Below are 18,516 nucleotides of genomic sequence, written 5' to 3' on the forward strand. Positions count from 1 at the left end.
CTCAGAGAAAATACATGTTGGGTGTGGGCTTTTCCCAGTCTAATGTAGTTCTAGTTAAAGTGCTTCATTTGTTTCATTAAAGTGGAAAGGAACACATTCATACTTTCATCTTGTCTAGAATTTGATATAACATAACAATACCTTAATAACTCATTGGTCTGTTATTCTAAACTTCCCTTCCCTTCCCTTCCCTTCCCTTCCCTTCCCTTCCCTTCCCTTCCCTTCCCTTCCCTTCCCTTCCCTTCTCTTCCCTTCCTCAAAATAGTTTTTTTTTTTTTTAAAAAAAAGGAACTAATTTTGCCAAAATTTTATGAAGAATTCACTTAGTGATTTTTATCTTCTGACAGCTGCATGAATTTAAGGCCTGGTCCAAAATTTGATATTATTGACAAAACTGGAGATTATTCAGTATGTTTAAGACCAGCCTCCCAGTTACAGAACTACTTCCAGCTCCTTTTACCCTCTCTCTTGCAAGCTGTAGAAATCATTCTAACAATATAGCTGGGAAAAAAAAGACATTTATGAAAAAGGCACTTTCATTTTTATAATCTTTCTTAATGTTACCCTATTTCACATTCTCTTTAAAATAAGTGAGGTTGTATTATGGATCAGTGGACCATCACTCCAGGCTAGCCATCTTGTATGATCACAGATAATTTAAAGAGAATACATTTCTATATTCTCCTTTCAGTTTACAGACTTTCAACCATGCAAAGCAGTTGCACGATAAATAAATACACGCTTCACACATTGGGGGGGGGAATTGTTTAAAGTCCAAGTAATTAGATTATAACCAAGATTAAAGGGGGGGGGAGGCGGAAGTGTTACCAGTTTAAACAGAGTGTGTTGGAGGGAGAAAAGGGGGGAAGTTCCCCCGGCTGCAGCTCCGGCTGCGGCGCCGGCCGCCGATCGTCCTAGCGCTGTGCTCTGCTGCCACCTTGGCCGCGCCGCGGGACGTGCAGGCGGCGCCACGCTGGGGCCGCGGCCGGCCCCGCTCCGCGCCCGCGGGGCTCCCGCTGCGCACTTGCGGCAGCTGGCCTCCGGCTGGGAAACCGCAGTCGGCCAGCCTCGACGCTCTCCACTTATGTCGCCCGCTGCTATAAATAGGACAAGGATATATGCAATGTCTAGAGGGCCTGCTTTTCTTTTGGAGAGGGGCTGGGGGGTGTTCTTCAAAGGAGGTTTATTCGCCTTTTGTGCTTAAATTCGAAACTTAGAAATGTGGGTGGGAGGAGAATATTTTTTTTTTCTGCCCGTTTACTTATTGTAGGATTCTTCTCCTTCCTCGTCCAGCCTTATCTTACACATTTAATGAAGAGAGCACTCAGATTCCCCTTCACACGCCCCGACCTGCCTCCGTGTCCTTCCTCCTGCGTGACCACCGGGGCTCTGGAAGGAGCTCCCAGCAGTCCATCCCTTGTCCAGACTCTTAGCGTCGTTCAGCTGCAGTTAGAGGTCCCCCCCTTTTTTTGGGGGGCGGGCAGAGAAGGGTGACAGAAACATCATAATTCACTGAAAATATATATAAATTAATATTAGAGAACCAATGGAGTTTGCTAATTTCCTTGTTTCCCTCTCTAGATTTCGTGTTACAGTGCTACAGCGTTGTCTTGACATCAGGCTCCGAGATGGTGGTACTGAGTTTGGAAAGCTTTCGTGCACTTCAATTCATCTTTGAATTGCACATGCTTTTTCTCTCATTTTTAAGGCTTTCTTCTGCTTCGGAGGAAACAACATGTTCTGACTTGCTGGAGTTTGCTGGTGGTAAATATTTCCTTTGACTACAAAGTGCATGTGTGAAAAAGGCTTTTTTTTTTTTTTAATGGAAATATGTTTCTTTCTCACTTGCTCCTTTCTCTGCTGTTATTAATAACCTGTAAACGAGTTGAATCGGGAGGTCTGAGCGAAACAGCACTTTCGGATCTGTACTTTCAGCCACACCACGCTGAGGAAAGTGCAGGAGCTCTGTATATGCGTGCTTGAGAGGGATTCATGCGATGCGTGTGACAGTTCGCATACGAGACTCGGTGACAAAGTAGGGACCACAGGTGAGTGCCCAAGACATCTGCTTTGCCGAGAGGATTTTTTCAGCCCCTAACCACAGAGGAGAAGTATTCGGCTCTCCAACTGCTCCCCAGAGTTGTCGGTTCTGATTTGTTTCAACTGAAAATAACCGAGAATAGAAAATGACACGTAATAGAAAGTCCCCAGCCAAGCAGCCGTGAGCGCTGCGGTTCCTCTCAAATAAGCGCTCCCCCATGGGCTGAGGTACCGGTGCCCGGGCGAGAGAAAGGGCTGCAAAGGGTTAAGGCGCTGACTTGCTTGCTAGGCAAAGTTTGAGGAAGAATATGTCTGAGGCTGAGTACGCTGCAGCCCTGCGTTTGAAATCTGTCACCCTCACTTAGGAGCTCTGCATCTCTGGTTGTCACCGGTGAATAATGATCACACGGCGATAAGATCGCTCCGTGGCGTTGCGCCGGAGCCGCCGGGGGAAAGAGAAGAAAGGAAATTACGAGGCATTTAACCGCTTTAGCAGGGTGTTCTTGAGTGTCATCGGTGGGTGTCAGGGTCAAATGACCGGCTGGACAGCAGCTTGGAAAGAAAATTTCCTTCCTCCTTTCCTTGAGAGAAACCTTGGGTGATGGTGACCATTGGCAGCTATGGAAAACAGAGACCTTGGTAGTCATCCTTAAAATAATACCATGCCGGAGCCCAGCTGTTCTGCCACTTTCTCCCCTTTCAACCTGCCGGACCCGGTGGGCTTTGGGTGACCTACCGAGGAGGACCCACCTCCGCAGGAGCAGGTAACGGCTAGTTAAGTCACTTTCTGGATTGACACGATCTTGATTTGACCAAAGTGAGTCCTGAGTATCTTTCTCTGATTTGAAGTGTGGGCTGGCTGAGGGGCCAGAGGCAGGGAGGGGGCAGGCATTATTCCACTTAACCTCTCTGAGCCTGTGGGGCAGGGCAGCAGCCTGCAACCTTGCAGAAGTTTTTAGCATTCCCACTTTCCTCCGTGGTTGGGGGCATAGGGGGTATTTCTGTTTGTGATCGACAAAAGTCTGCTTTGCTTTATGTGTGCTGTCGACAGGTTGCTAGGATCGGGGACATGGAGAAAGAAGGGACGGGTGGACAGAGGATGAGAAAGACTTAGAAGGAGGATTTTTTTCACGAGAAAATGCACCGGTTGTCCATCAGCTTCGGGAAAGAGATATAAATCATGCTCAAATAAGTGCTATGAAAAGTATGCAGAGCCTTAAAAAAAAAAAAAAAGATAAAAAAATGCAGGTGTTAAAAAGTTAAAAAAGACGCAGAACAGCCTTTGAAAAAGGTTGTTCATTCGCCTTTGGACCCTACGGGGCTCCTGATCCTTTCATCCCTCGGGACCTGCTGGAAGGTGCAGGCAGAGACTCGACTTCAGCCCTTTCTCCGAGCGGGGGATACCGGCTCTCCCCGCGGGTCTGACCCGTGCCAGACCCGCTCCTTCCCGGCCGGCTGAGCCCCGCGGAGGGCCCCTCCCCTCCATCCCGAGGGCCCAGAGCAGACCCGGGCCCGAGAGGCAGAGGTGCCGGGAGGGGAGCGGGGTCTCGTCCTCAGCTCCTTTCCCCTCGCCGAGTCCCCTGAGAAATGCCGGGCTACCCGCGCTCCCCTTTCCGCGCCCGTCCCCCCCCCCCCCCCATCACTCCGCGCATCCGCGTAGGTGAGGGCACAACCTCTTCTCCGAGCTGGCTGGCAGCGGGGCTCGGCTCGGGGCTATCAATACACGGGAGCTCTCCTAAGCCCCCTCGGAGGGCACGGGGTGGAGGGCAGGGCGGGTGCGGGGGTGCAGGAGCCGCGCCGAGCACACCGCGGCTGGGCTGGCCCTCGCCGAGGCTCCGCGACGGGCTCCTCGGTACGGCTTATTAAGCCTTTGAAGTCGTGAATAATTTAGCCCCCCCCAAGCGAAGGGCGAAGGAGGTGCGGAGACAATGGCGAGTGATTCAGCTTTTGAGGTACGGCTGAGCAGAAAATGCAAGCTAGTGAGCAGCCAGGGGTGAGGGGGAAGCAAACCCCGAGGCATTTCTGTTGCCTTTTCTGTTTCCTCGACACATGGCATTGATCAGCTCTCCTCTTCTCTCCTCCATTCCTCCCCAGCCCCTCTCTTAAAGTAACTCGCAGCAAAAGCCGTATTGTGCATTTTCTTTAGTAATGGAGGAGTTCGAGGCAAATTCTCTTCGCACACCCCACGTCCTACCTTGACGGCTGTATCCTATCGCTCAACTGCTTCTCGGTATTAAATAGCCTTGCCTTTAAGCGGACTTGTCAGGGCAAGGCAGTAGCCTACTAGGGAACTGGGCGGCGGGGGAAGGGTTACCCCGAAACAAGCGCAGACAGCCCGGGATGCATATACACACACACGAACACTCACACGCACACGCACTGAATGTGCACGGGAGACATTGGGGGGGAGGGGGGTGTTAGCGCTTTAGGGCAAAAGGCGGTTTCTCCAGCGGTTTTGAAGTCTTTCTGACTGATGATGGAAATCAGACGGAATACTAAAGGAGGTCCGTCTCTTCCCTGAGGGTTGGACTTTCTTTTATTCTGTGTTATATTTATTGCGTACTGCTATTGCCTACCCAAAAGTTCGCAGGGGGGGAAGGAGAGGGAAAGAAGGGGGTGGGGGAGGCGGGCTTGTCGGTGGCTGCACATGAAATATCGCCATGTTGGTGGAGAGCACGGTTGTAATTATTGCTAGCGAGGGCATCTCCCAGTTAGGACCGCAGCTCGGGGGGTTTTTCAGCTCACTCCCCGGCTTCCCTTCCGACACACCCCGAGAGCCCCCAGAGCGGCGGGGCCGAGGCAGCCCCGCCGCGAAGGGCGGCGATACCCGCACCTTCCTTTCCCGCAGCCCCGGCCCGGCGGGCTCCGCGGTGAGGCGGGGCGGAGGTCCGGGGCTGCGCAGCCCACACGCCCCCCCGAGCAGCGCCGCCCGCTTGGTTCCCCTCGCTGAGAGTAAGGGGGAAGGGCGAGTCCAAAGGGACGGAGCTCGCAAAACTGCCCTCAGCAAGCAATGGGTTAAAAGCGGGAGAGGAAAAAAAGAAGGAAAGAAAGAAAAAGAGAAAACCTAGCCTGACTTTGCCTCTTGGAAAGCTTTAGGTTGCAGCCCTGCCTTCCAAGCATTCTTTAAACTAGAAATGTGGGAGGGACTCCAGGAGAGAGAGAGAGATGGCTATCAACTGAATTCATTACAGTAAACATCTCCCTGGGGTGTCAGGCGGGGAGGAAAAAAAGGCACGACTTGCATTAGCAGGGAATAGTCAGATCTGAGGCATCATTACTGCTAAGATCAGCCTGCAATCCCGGCTGAAGGCAGGCGCAGGACTTGGGGAGAGCCACACACACACTCACACATATACTCACATATATGTGTCCGATGCCTTCTCCGACTTCCAAGGGTCCTGGGTCTCCGTGCCTGCTCCTCATGTGATCCCTTCATAATTTCCAGAGAACAGAAAGAGAGGAAAAAAGAAAGAGACCCCAAGACCAGGCGTACCCGCGGTCCCTTCTCGTTTATTTTGTACCGGAGAAGGAGGAACGGCGGGGGGAAGAGCGAGCGAATCGAGGAGAGAAAGTGCGTTGGGGATGCCAGAGCCGCGGGCTGCGCGCCGGAGGAGGAGGTGGCGGAGAAGGGGGGAGGACGATGCCGCTGCCTCGTAAGGGCGGAGGAAGGCGCGGGAGGCGCGGGGGTCGCTCCGGAGCGGCGGCGGCCGGCGGGGGGCGGGCCCGCGGGGCCGGCCGGGAGCGGCGCTGGGCGGCCGCGCTGCGCGGCGCGGAGGGCGGCGGCCACCACCGAGGAGCGTCGGCGGCGGAAAAGTTTTGGTGTGGGGGGCCAGAGGCGCGGAGGGGGATTATGATCGGTGCCGTCGAGGGATTCCCAGACGCCGCCAGGTACAGTTGGGATTTCATTTCTCTCTCTTTTTCCTCCCGGTAATTCTAGCCCCGGGCGATTTAAAGCCGCGGTGCCTTTCGCCTTCTCCGAGAAGGCAAAGTTAAGGAGCCGGGATCAGGTTGTGTGTCGGAAATATCGCCTCCGCCTCATTAGAGCCCCGTGTCTGCGAGTGTGTGGTGCGGGGCACACACACGCACGGATTTATGAATGGCCGACGGCAAGTGTTAGGAGGGTCCCCGGGTTATTTTACGCCAGCCTGTGGGTTAGGAGTGGGACTCGGAGGTCGCAGCTGCAGTGGGTCCCCGATCGCCGGTCGCATTTCAGTGCCGAGCGGGAGGGTGCCGAACCTGGCCCCCACCCCGTGGCCCCCGCACGGCGCCGGGCGGGGAAGGGAGAGCCGAGAACTACCCCTGCTGCAGGGGAACTGGCACCACCATTAGTATTATTTGGGAGGTGGTTTTGAGAAACGGGACCTTTAAAGGTGAGCCTTGCTCGGAAGAGGCAGTCGGCTTAGCTCAGCGCTGGCAAGTGTTAAGAGGAGCTGCGCCCGGCAGGAGGACCCATCAGATCCCCATCAGCAGCCTCCGGAGCGGGGCTGGCGGTGAGTGGGTGGGAGCGAGGTTAAGAGAATTGGATCAGGACTTCGGAATACAAAGGAGCCCCTCATAGACCTGATGAGTTAGACGCTGATCTCTGGCAGAATAATAACAAATACTGCGGGGTGTGGGGGTGTGAGGGTGTGAACAAAAAATATAGATCGCAAAGAGGAGTCAAACAGCTGAAAAGACCTGCCTAAGACCATGAGATAAAAACCCATAAAAGATAAAGAAATCAGCAGCAAAGTAAGAGTGTAAGACTCTCCACCTTCTTTTCGGAGTGGGAATCAGTCAACAGGAGCTTTTAATTAATTTTAATGGAGGAAATCTGTTTTAAGGCTTACAATAAGCTAATAAATCCAAGGCACAAATCCGTGTAAATTCCTGTACTGTGTGTGGAAGGTACTGATTAGATTTGTTCAGATGCTGCTTTTTGCAATGCAGAGCTCAGCTAAATAGAAAGGGAGAGGTCCCTTGCATGAGAAGCAGGAAAAGATACTAAAGCAAGTCAGACTTCTCTCACACACACAGACATACATACACACACACACACGCACACGCACACAGAAAGACAGGGTGTGTGTTAAAGAGAGGTTTATTTACTGCATCTAAGTTTACAGTGCTTACAGGGAAATTAAACCAGTTTAGAGGTTGAGACTGATCACTACCTGGGTTTAAAAAAACCCAACCAACCAGACAAAACCCCCCCCACAAATTTCCATGGACTTAATTCCTTGCTTCATTCACTGACATGTTTTTTCTCCAAGAGCACCTTTATATATTTGTAGTTTCAGGGGAAATACATGAATTGGTTTCAGATATATGTATTTTTGGAAGGAGAAAAATCCATCCTGCCATTTTTTCAAAACACTTAAAAGATACTGTACCTATACCTCTATCCCCCATTCTTTCCTTTCTTCCTTTAAAGAGTCAATGTATACAATATTATCACTGAGACATAATCTTTGCATCATCAAAAAGATACAGATGTTATTTAAAAGTCACCATTTCTAAGTGACAAAAGTGATGTTAAAATGTTAGTGTTGATCTTGTTCGTGAAAATTATGTGAGACAAGATTTCAAACATCATTACTATTTGTAGGAGGTTTGCTATTTAAACGGTTGTTCTCTATCCTGACATGGTAGCGAGGCAGTTAAAAGTTAGAGAGTGCAGGCCTGGAGTACTGCAGGTGAAGCAAGTCAGAGCACTGTGTAAATACAGTGTCTGTAAAACTACCTGTGACTAGAACAGTCGTCAGTGTTTTCCAAAGTCCAAGTCTGTAGCAAGAAGTGGTGCTGGAATGCACCTAGCGTTCTTAAGAGTCGCTCCTCACATACACATACACCCAATATTTTGTATAAGGTGATGTTATCTGTGTTTGGCTTTGAGAGTCTGGATCTAATTTGAGCCACTGTTACAAGTCACATTTATATCCTGGTCTGCTGGATAGTTTGATTTAGGAGGTAGACATACCTCCTTTGCGCAACCCTACACCCTCCCAGTTGGAATCTGCATTACATAGGCTTTGGTTTCCTTCGAGAATCAAGAATGTGTTTGCCTTTAACTGCTTAAAATAGCAGTATCTAAAATGTAGGATGTTATTAGGGCTGACTTCCTTACCCTTCCCGCAGAAAAAGGAGAGACATAGTTTTACCAAGTCAAGAAAACAAGAAAGAGTTGAAACAATCATCACTATCAGGCTTTTCCTGTACTGCACTTTCTATTTAAAGGACTAGAAAGAAGGCACACTTAAGATAATATTGTTTCCAGGAAGGTGATAGCTTTACTTCTTAATCATTTCTGCTACCTCTTTAATCTCAAAATGAGTTCATTTTTCACTAGATTACTTTCATGTAACTTTCAGGCTTTTACCAGACAGATTCAAATCCAGTCCATTAGTGACCTCTATCTGTGAGAAGTGTATAGTCAATGGTGGGTTTTTCCCTTTTTCTTCACCATAGTGGATTGGAAAGACAGGCTATAAATTGTTTTGGTCTTTTATACCTGCAAATCGCCTAGCTTGTCAGGCTATCAATGTCATATCCATTACAGACAATGTGATTTCCTAGTGTTTTAAATGGGAAAACAAGAAAACCAAGCTCCAGTTCCGAACATGAATCCAGAACTTGAAAAGAACTCTGAATCTATTCCAGCTATTCCAGGCACAATATGATGAACATTTGCAAAAAATCAGAAAAATAAAAAGTATCCAGTGGTCTTGAACATCAATAATAAAGGAATTGCATTTATGTTCGTCTGATGGTTTAATAGTTACTCTAAAGCAGGCTGACTCTATGTGAAATTTTATTGCCCCTGAGTGCTTACATAATAACTGAAACTTGAGACAAACACTCAGACCAGATATACTATAAGTAGACTTTATAGTAGCAGGGTGTTTAAAAAAAATAAAAAAAAAAATCCAGCTGTGTCTATATTAGGAATACATGTCAGAGATCAAGGGAAAGAGGGTCTTTATAAACATATAGTCTCTTTTAGAGGGGATTATTAAACCCAGCTTCCCAATACTAATTTGTCTCTTGTTTATATCCACAGCTATATTCCATGTTTTAGTTAGTGATTGTAAATGGCAGTTGAGGACTTGATCAGCAATATCTTTGGGTAGGTGAATACCATTGTTTGACGTTTCCCAGATTGTAGCTGATTACCTCAGTGCTTGGTAATATGATGTTTTTAGGTGTTTCCTTCCCTCCCCCTTGGGCAGTCTTTTTAGGATTCTTTCTGCCAATGCTTTTTATTTATTTCCTCAAGAAACGAAAAGAGCTGGAACTTGCCCCAGAGGTATAAAAATGGCTTTTTCTTTTCTTTTGGTAAAACAAATATTTGGGGCTTTTTGTCTTTTATAAAAAAAAACCAATAGAAAATAATAATATATAGTTATTATTGTAAAGAAGGTTAATTTAACATAGACTGAAGATATGAGCTTTAGTTCCCCTACAGCTATGTGTAACCTACACCTTTCAAGTAATTGTCTTCTTTTAAAGAAAAATAACCACAAAAAATAATCATTAAAATATTTCTTGCCAGGCATGTTTTATTCATTTATTTAAAACAAATCCAAACTTTAATCCATAGGTAATACTCAGGAAAGAAGTGTTTGAAATAAAAAACTATTCTCTATTTAACAAATTATATTCTAGTCACATCAAAGTCACATCTAGTCACTATGTCCCAGGAATAGTGCAATTTAATCTGATATTTTCAGCCACTGGTGAAAGGTGTTGGGACCTTCTTATACCTTCCTCTTTTTTATTGATGATTTACCCAACTAACAGGGCTTTTTTTCCCCTCTTCAGTTCCTTCTTCTGACATGGCCCTTTGAACTGAATCAAAATTAAATACTAGCAACAACTTAAAACAAATCCGTCATGCTCTATTCAGCATTCCTGAAAACTTAATGATGCATAAAGAGGTCTGTAAAATATCCCTTCTAACAAGAAATCTTGTGCTATCAGCTCTACCTAGAAACAATCTCCTGTATATTTTACTTCAAGCTATAACTGCTTTATTTATTAATTTTTTATAAAAGAAACCTTTTCTAGTGTAGTTTAATGAGAGGATGTATTTATAAAAGCATATGGCACAGATCATTCAAAGGTAACTGTCATTGAAACTGATCCTTCAGTCCTTGCAGACAAAACTCAATAGGCTTTTGATGTACAGGATCAGATCATTGCTAGACTTGATCCTGCAAAGTGATGATTTTACTTTGGCTCCAAGTGAGAGGTGACTGGCTTCCAACAGGCCTTGGTCAGTATTTTATAGGATCTGCCCCTTACACAGCAGAATATTAAAGGTCACAGATAATATTCTGGCTTGGCCTTCAAGTCAATAGGCCACTTTCATAACACTTAATCACCAGCTATCTATTCACAAGGTAAATTATCATTGTAATTTTCTGTGACAGTTACGGATTAAAGATTGTAGTAAAAAAATTTTGAAGAAAAAGAATCATTTTGAAAGGTAGTTCGGACAATAATCTGTAGATCACTGTAATGGTCTGCAGTCTGGTTTTACAAATCCCGGCCCAGGTAGGGACATATCGAGCCACAGAATACAGAAGAGGGCATTTAGTTCCTTTTATCATCATTTATTTATTAATATATCACAGTGAAAATGTTTGAATGAAGGGGCAGAAGTTCTGCTCTTTGGTCAAAGTCCTTTATTGTGGCCAAATTGTCATGGTAATCGAATTATCTTAAAAATGCAAAATCATATAGACATCAAATCAGTTCCTTCCTGAAAACATGCTAGCTATGATTGAATTAGTCCAAAACTATTCCACAGTCTTTATGCAGACAAAATTGACAACATTTGTTTAATGTCAGGGATCTTGAGGGAGAATTACAGGCAAAAGTTTTTGGAATTCTATCTCTCTGATTCATTAGCCGTTCACTGTCATGCACTGCTGTGTTCAGCAAGGTCTGGGTGGGCTGATGCTAGACACTTCTCTTGTAGTGAATACTGTAAACTGTATGGAAGTACTACATGACCCATTAAGAGCAGAAAAGGTCAGAGCTCTGAATGAAAAGCCTCATCAGCACCTCTGAGAACTGAAATCAGTGTGCAGCAGTGGCACTCCCAGTTCCTGCTGGCAGCTTTTGTCATTCCTTCATCAAAACCAACAGGGAAAATTAAACTAAAAAGAAGAGCTTTTCTGGACAACACTTCCAGTCCTGCACCACATAGCCACACGAGTAGCTCATACCTCACTGAGCTGTTCCATAAGAGTTAGCCAAGAGATATCATGTGGAAAAGGGTTGCCCATGTGGGGAAAGGACACAGCGCTTCTGCAGAGTGTCCTAGCACTGCTGGGAGCCTTCAGTGATGCTCATACACAGTCTCCCATCTTCACACAGGTTGCAGAGGACCAAACCATGGTCAAACTGCAGTCATAGGATCATCAACCACAGGCTTGTAGTTACAGAGTTACAAATATTTTTCTCTTGAGATTTCCTGTGTGCTTTTCCTACAGAGAAAAACAATGCAATATTAGAACTGTTTTAAAATGGGTATGACATTCACAATGTCATTGGAAATGAATGCAACAAAAAAAAAGTATGATTTTATATCAATATCTTACTGACAGAACAAAAGATTTAATATACAGTTCTGAAGAAGAAATGCAGGTTTTATATATATATACATACATATATATAATTTGTGTATGTGTTATATATAGGTGACTGTGACTTTGTCTATAATCACAGAGGTCTCCCTCAGACCCTTCAAAGCATATATAATTCATTTTAATTCAAAATTAATTTTGTTGGTGAACTGCAAATCAAATTAAACAAGAAGAGAAACTTAAATTTTTCCTCCAGTGTGTTGGAAGTTTCTATACTGGGTAAAAAACCCGAGATGCTCCCAAGAGGTATCGCTCCCAAGGTCGATGGAAAGAGTCTGTAGCAAACTTACCTGTGCTTATGAAATAGAACTTCACGGCTGAAAAACTGTTTTTTAAATTAATATATTTGATTCCAGACTCAATCCTTCTCTCTTTCACTGGCAAGTTAATTTCACAGACACTCTTCTCATGATTAGAGATTACTCATGTGAGTAATAACTTGAATTCCAGAAGTGATGTCATTTAGCTGTAATTGAAGATGGTACAACCCCAACAGTGTCTCTCTGGTTATACTAATGTATACATGCTTTCATTAGTAGTTTCTTCATGTGCATATGGGAAAACAAGCTATGTAGGTACAAGTCATTTAAATGACTAGAATTGCATCCATATTAGGGTTGTATTAGTATATGTGTTTGTCACAGACGCAGCCTACATAGGTATACTTCTATGGAACCTATCTGTAGCCTAGGTATCAGGTGTGCATATCATTTAATGAATTATGATTTTGGTAAGTGAGGTGGTTTTAGCGAGCCTGTTGCATGCCTGAAATGCTAGCTGAGACCATGTGAGGTGTCTCTAAATGAAGGAATATTTGTTAGCAGTACCTTATAATTTCATTTCTGATCTAGGAAGTTTTTCCTAGGTGGTGCTTCTTGTGTCATTGAGAGATTTGCATCCAACTAAATGTACCCCATTTAACAATCTTGTTCATCTGGTTTCACAGGCCGTCTTATTGACTGATCTAGGTTTAACCTTATTCTTATCTTTAACCACTTAGCTTTAGAGTTAGTCACAAATGCTCTGAGACTAAACATTATTTCTTGAGCCATATCAGTTGAAAACTTGCCGCTCATTTCATGATTTGTTATAATTATGTAAAAAAAAAAATCACTTTGATACCTGAATTAGTATGAACCTGGATCGGGTGGTTGGAGGACTCCAATTTAATATGTTAATGCTCTATGTGCCTATTGCATCATGTTGTACTGATCCATTACTGTAAGCCCCCACATTATTAATTGAACAAGAGAATCTGGAGGTGGAAAAGACATATAAGGCTAACCAACAGCTCACAGTCATCTCTCTAGCACAGTCATAAAATTTTCGTTCTTGATTTAAATGTTTTCAAAGATTTTGTCTGAGACATTTTATCTTTTGAACTGCCTGTAGAAAATTAATTTCCAACACAAAATAAGTAAATTAAAGAAGTAAAAGTGCTATCATCTAGCCTGATAAATTTCTCCTTTTTTCAAACAAATTTAGCAGTCTAACAACAAATTTCCTCATACTGAATATGAGTATATAGTTAGAGACTGCTAAAATTTAACAGAACATGAACACATACACACAGTCATACAGAGTCATTCCCAACTGTATTGCTAAATCCTGTGTATCAAATTGGTATATGCCCAACAGTGATTTTTGAAATAGCTTGTTCTGGCCCTGTGCCATGCCGCTCAGTGAAGAGCTTCTTCTTGCAGCAGTTCAGCAGTAAATTGTAAAATGCATTTTGCCAGCAGAAGTCTTTTTTTTATTTGAGAAATTACTTTCACTGTTGACAAAATTAATTTCAGAACCTTATTCTTTAACAGTTGTGCAACAGAATAAGAGCCTTTACTCAGAGAGAAAAGTGTCTCCCATTACAGCTTTGAAAATACTTAGGCAAGAAAGAAGCATAATAGACACCTCTCATATTTTTTAAATGTGCACTTTGAATGCCACAGACAGAGCCAAATGGCTTATAATTGCTCAGAGATGCCTAAGCCTCTGTGGCAGAGCATCTGACAGTAAGGTTATTTTAATTGCTTTATCCATGTTGTGCCCTATCAAAATCTTTTTTTTATTCATGTGGTATTGTGTGTTCATAATGATAAACATGCACGTACATTCATGCAGGGACACACACACAAACAAAATGTAAAAAAAAAAAAAAATTGAGAGAATTAGAATGGCAAAAGATCATTTAGCAAAATCTATTTCCTTCTGAAGCTTAGTTAGCATCTTCCTTTTTTATTATTTAACTAGATAGCAGGGCAATCAGTCATACTGCAGAACTTTGAAATGAAAACTGTATATGAGTTTTTCTAGTTTGTTTGCTTTTCTCCCCTAGTGCTTTCCCCCCATAGGAATAGATAACTGTTTTCACAAGCAGTACTCTGTTTAATACAGTTTTAAAAAGAATGATGCAATTGGATTTCTATTGTTTTTTTGAGTGCTGGCTACAGGGTGCTGAATCCCTGTCTTCACACTAGAACCTTAATTTTTAGTTATGTATAATTCCAGGAAAATGCAGTGATTTAAAATTAAATACAAGGGGGGAAAAAAGTCAACAAACCAAACCAAACCAAACCCAAAAGCATAACCAAAGGAAACCCAAACCCACAGCCGAGGAACTATGGAAATCTCAATGCTAACAAGATGGTTGTTTTCTGCCCCACACTGGATAATCTTATCAGTATCTATTTAACTTAATATTTAGTACCAAACACAGGTTTCAACTAGATAGTCTATTATCACAGAAGTCAAACACTCTATCCTCAGATCAGCACAGTGGATCTTTTTAAATCTGGAATAAATGACATGTTAGAGTTGCTGCCAGCAGCTCTGGCAACAGAAGTGTTGATCTGCCCAGATTCTCTTTCCTGCAAAAATTTCTTATCAGCAGATCCACACATCCTACACAGTGTGACTGTGGATTTACAGATAAGAGGACGGAATGACTGAAAACGGATGGATGGCATGAGCATAAATAGGTCATGAGTTACCAACTGTGGAGCTTGATCCTGAGCACTGGGAGAGGCAATTATAAATTTCAGAACCCCTCTAAGGATAAGGAGCTCTCTAGGTAGAAGGGTTTGGCTTTAATTCTTCGCCCTTCATTTGTCCAAAGTTGAAAGTGCATAAATCAGTCTGTACGAGCAGAGATGACTCTGAAATTCATAACCACTCATCTCTGTGACATTGATGGAAACTCTATTGCATCAAATGCATAGGTATTCTAATTATGAACCTCTGATACTCAGAACTTCCCCTAGGCCATCAATATCTCATATGCAATCATATTTTACAAGCTGCCGAATGATTGTCTGGTTATGCATGTGCTGACCGAGAGAAGATATCCTACAGTCCAGCCAACCAGCTGCAGAAAGATGATCCTCTTTAAGCACTAGGAGAATAAACACCTTTAAATTTCAGATAACATCAGTATCAGTTCACAAGCTATTTAGGTCTTGTGAAGAAATATTTGGCGATCTTGGGAAGGGGTGTTTAAGTATAGCCCTGTATATTGTCTTGTGTTGAATGATAACCGTATTTGACAGAAATGCATTCTTTTTAACTCCTTCAATGCTATGCTAAAGAGTATCTCCTGCTTATTAGAAGCAGAAATAATGCAAAGACCTGTAGCCTTGCTATGAAATTTACACTCCCTTCCACCAGCTGGGGTACTTTTATTGACATGTATTTATATTCTGGTAGCAGCATACTTCTCTCCTGTTTCTCTCTCTCACTTTTTCTTTATTTTTTAAATACATGCAGCAGCACAGGCTGAATCAGAATTTTTAGTTAGCCCTTCAGCTAAGAAGGATCTCTCTTTTAATCTGGAGTTCATTCTGTTATGTCTGTCATGTCAGGTACATTGAGGATACGAAGTATCCTAAAGATGCTATCAAAACTAAAATAAACAATAATGCTGATGGAAGCTTTTATTTTCATTTAAATATTTCCCACATTATTTTGCAGGTCAAGTATTGCAGTATTGTGCAGAGGGAAGATAAAAGCAGGAAAGGGAAAGTGACTAGAAAATAACTGGGGGAAAAACAGGATGAAAGTGAGTAATCAAAATTGTCCAGACCGAATGAAATGCAGAGATAAACAATCAACTTCCTGTGCAACAGGAAATCAGAGTTTCCTAATGATCACAGTTTTAACCACCTAAGCTGTTATTCATCTGATAGGAAGATTGTTGACTGGCATGAGAGGGAGAGGTAGGGCAATGCACAATCTAGGAGGAGCTGGGAGGGGAGAAAAGGATCTGTGAAGTTCCCCCAGTTCTTTCTGTAGTGGGCATAGCACATGGGAATCATCAGACAGAGTTAATGCTGTCTCAGAGTGCGTTAGCTCTAGAACAGAACCCTTACTGGTTTGGTGAGTCCAGTTTGGTGAGCTTTGGTGTATTCCCTCTTAATATTATTCCATGTCGTTATTTTTGTGACCTTAGAAACTGTGCATGTTAACCGTAAGAAAAAATGGATACAGTATAAAGATGATATGGATAAAGCATAAAGATGATATGGATAAAGCAATTAGTGAGTAACTAGACTCACATTTTCCTCTCAGACATGGGTATATAGACAGAAAGTCCACTTTACATAGATAAATCAAAGGGGAATAATGAATATTATTTGTTATTTTAAATATATAATATAGATCCTGGCACCTTTTATGTCATTTAGTTTTCTCTTGCCTTTAGAACTCTCATCTGAAAGAGATTAGAGATCCATTATGTAACAAAAAAAGACTGAATTAGAGGAACACTGGGGACAATACAGTGGGGGCAAATGGCACTGAAGTGGGTCTTTATTATTCTTACTTATAAGAAACATGCTGAAGAAAATGATCATCATGCACTGCAACATACAGAATTGTGATGTTGCTTCTGCATCATCAGCGCATTCATGCTGTCCTGTTGATTAAATCACTGGCTAGGTCAAACATTGATCAAACTCTACTTTATGGTCTGAGCTTGTAGTATGCTCTTTCCCCTTGCAGCTGAAGGCAAAGCAGAATTCAACACTGGATTCTAAAAACAGCGAGGGGACAAGAAGTGCTGCACACTGAGGACTGAACCGGCAGCAGTTGCAGAAACTCCCTGCATGTGTGTACATATGGGAGGGTTGGCATTTCTCTTCCCCCAGGCACACCAAATGCCCACAATCATCAGCAGCACCAAGTCCAGGTGCTTAATAGGAAGGAAGGAGATAATTTATGGGGAATGTTATACTAAAGATCTATGCACTTGCTTTGCTAGAGAGGGTGTGCAATTTTTTTTATTTCAGCATTCTCCACAAGTGTTCTGGTAGTAATAATATTTGGGACAATATGTAACTCTACTTATTTGCTTACTGGTAACTTTGCAGAAAGTCTAGTAAAGAATCTGACTAGAATTCAGTTACCGTAACTGTAAAAGAGAAGAAAAAACTCAGTGGAAAGATGGCACTGTATGAGTTAACATGTTAGCCCTTCATTCTTTCAGATCAAGCTTCCTGTGAGTAATAAAACACAAGTCAGATGAATTTGGCTGGTCTCAGTCAAGCCTCTCATGGATAGTTGCCCACATGGGAATAACTACTGCATAGATTAGCTCTGTGAATAGTTCCAGGACAGGTGTGGGACTGAACTGCATTGGCAGAACTGCTCCGGGAAACTTGTGTGCGATGCTTCACTCAGCGGTATCTGTCTTCCCTTTTCATGAGCACTAAAATTCAGCCAAGCATGTTTTTTAAGTAATTGTTTTTAGGGAGTTGGAAAAAACTCATATTTTGTCAGATTTGCAAGTCTTTTATTAGACATTTCAAAGAAATGAAGTACAAGAGTGTATTTTAATTTTCAGAATTATTTCTTACTACCCAACATTTGTTCCTGAGAACACGAGCAATGTTACTGCTTCTGACCCATCTTTTCTAACAGTCTAAGACAAATAACAAAAAAGTGCAATATTTTTAAAGCTTAAGAGGGAACAGAATGACACAGGGTTTCTCCTCCTGAATACAAAATCTTTCTGTTTCTACTTGAAACCCAGACATAGTCTACAGTGATCTATATGAAATGAAAGGTGGACTCAGGTAAACCCACCACTATTAACAGAGCCTCATTTTTCCAGTCCTTGTCAGAAGTGAAAAGATTTATTAGGTAAGGAGGATGAACTGCTCTTTCACCTCCATGTTCTCTTCTTCCTCTGTTCTTACAAAGCAGAACTGAGTCTAAGTCACACTGTACAAGTCCTTGTAAAAAGTACGTTATCAGAAACAAACTCTGCACTATTTTTCCTGACATAAAAAGAGGCAATGCAAACGAAACATAGAAGGAAGAGTTAATAACAGCATTTGATCAAAGGAGTGCTGACGCACAAGCAGATTCAGAAAGCTGCTTGATATTAGATGTGTAGTGCTTGCGTAAGTCAGGGCTGGACCAGTTTACAGCAGCTGAATATCCACAACATAAACCAGAAAACTTCTCTATTGAGTTCCTTGTTAGAGCCATGACTGTAGGCCAGCCTTCCTTCTTTAGCAATAAGGGGAAACGATTGTAGTCTGGGAGCTGACACTCTGCTGTTTGTGCCCTAGCTGCCTCTGAATCAATAGAGGACCCTGCTCTTCAAATCTCTCACACAAAGTAAATATTTTTTTTCTTGATTTAACTGGTGATTTAAGGAAATGCTTGGGCATACGATTGTCTAAGGTCAGGTTTACAGCACTGCTCTAGTTACTTCCTGCACAGTTTGGAGTTTCAGATTCATACGTGGACATGGTTATGTATTATTGAGGCATCTATTTATACTTCAGTTATGCTTCTTATATCTGTCTCATAGCAATTGCTATACCTGTTGTGACTGATATATTTT

General features: G+C 43.1%; 2 protein-coding genes across 10 annotated transcripts in view; one reads left to right on the forward strand and one right to left on the reverse strand.

Moving 5' to 3' along the window:
* Positions 1–307: 307 nt before the first annotated feature.
* LOC140653410 (uncharacterized) lies at positions 308–6,248 on the reverse strand. The gene is made up of 3 exons (XM_072865488.1): positions 6,180–6,248; positions 5,401–6,010; positions 308–2,163 (listed from the first exon to the last, which is right to left on the reverse strand). The coding sequence occupies exons 1-3, from the start codon at positions 6,246–6,248 to the stop codon at positions 1,991–1,993; spliced, it is 852 nt and encodes a 283-aa protein (XP_072721589.1). The 3' UTR covers positions 308–1,990.
* FLRT2 (fibronectin leucine rich transmembrane protein 2) overlaps positions 1,057–18,516 on the forward strand; it is a 67,612-nt gene continuing 50,152 nt past the window's right edge. For 2 of the 9 annotated variants that reach the window (XM_072864186.1, XM_072864185.1), the window contains exon 1: positions 5,000–5,928. The gene's annotated coding sequence lies outside the window, so the exon portion shown is untranslated. Of the gene's footprint in view, positions 1,456–1,581; positions 1,765–1,935; positions 2,049–2,405; positions 2,805–3,091; positions 3,250–4,999; positions 5,929–6,510; positions 6,531–9,126; positions 9,146–18,516 lie in introns of those variants that run through there. The other 7 variants (XM_072864190.1, XM_072864192.1, XR_012042969.1 and 4 more) reach the window with 6 other exon arrangements.

This window comes from Ciconia boyciana, chromosome 6, assembly GCF_034638445.1.
Source record: "Ciconia boyciana chromosome 6, ASM3463844v1, whole genome shotgun sequence".
In the NCBI taxonomy this organism is placed as follows: Eukaryota; Metazoa; Chordata; class Aves; order Ciconiiformes; family Ciconiidae; genus Ciconia; species Ciconia boyciana.

Bases quoted from the DNA above. Each gene is read 5' to 3' on its own strand.
- LOC140653410 (XM_072865488.1), bottom strand. From the start codon at position 6,248: ATGCGACCGGCGATCGGGGACCCACTGCAGCTGCGACCTCCGAGTCCC. The intron at 6,011-6,179 runs GTAAAATAACCC...TTCTCGGAGAAG, and splicing joins CTCCTAACCCACAGGCTGGC to GCGAAAGGCACCGCGGCTTT. The intron at 2,164-5,400 runs GTGAGTATATGT...GGTTATTTTCAG, and splicing joins AAGGCATCGGACACATATAT to TTGAAACAAATCAGAACCGA.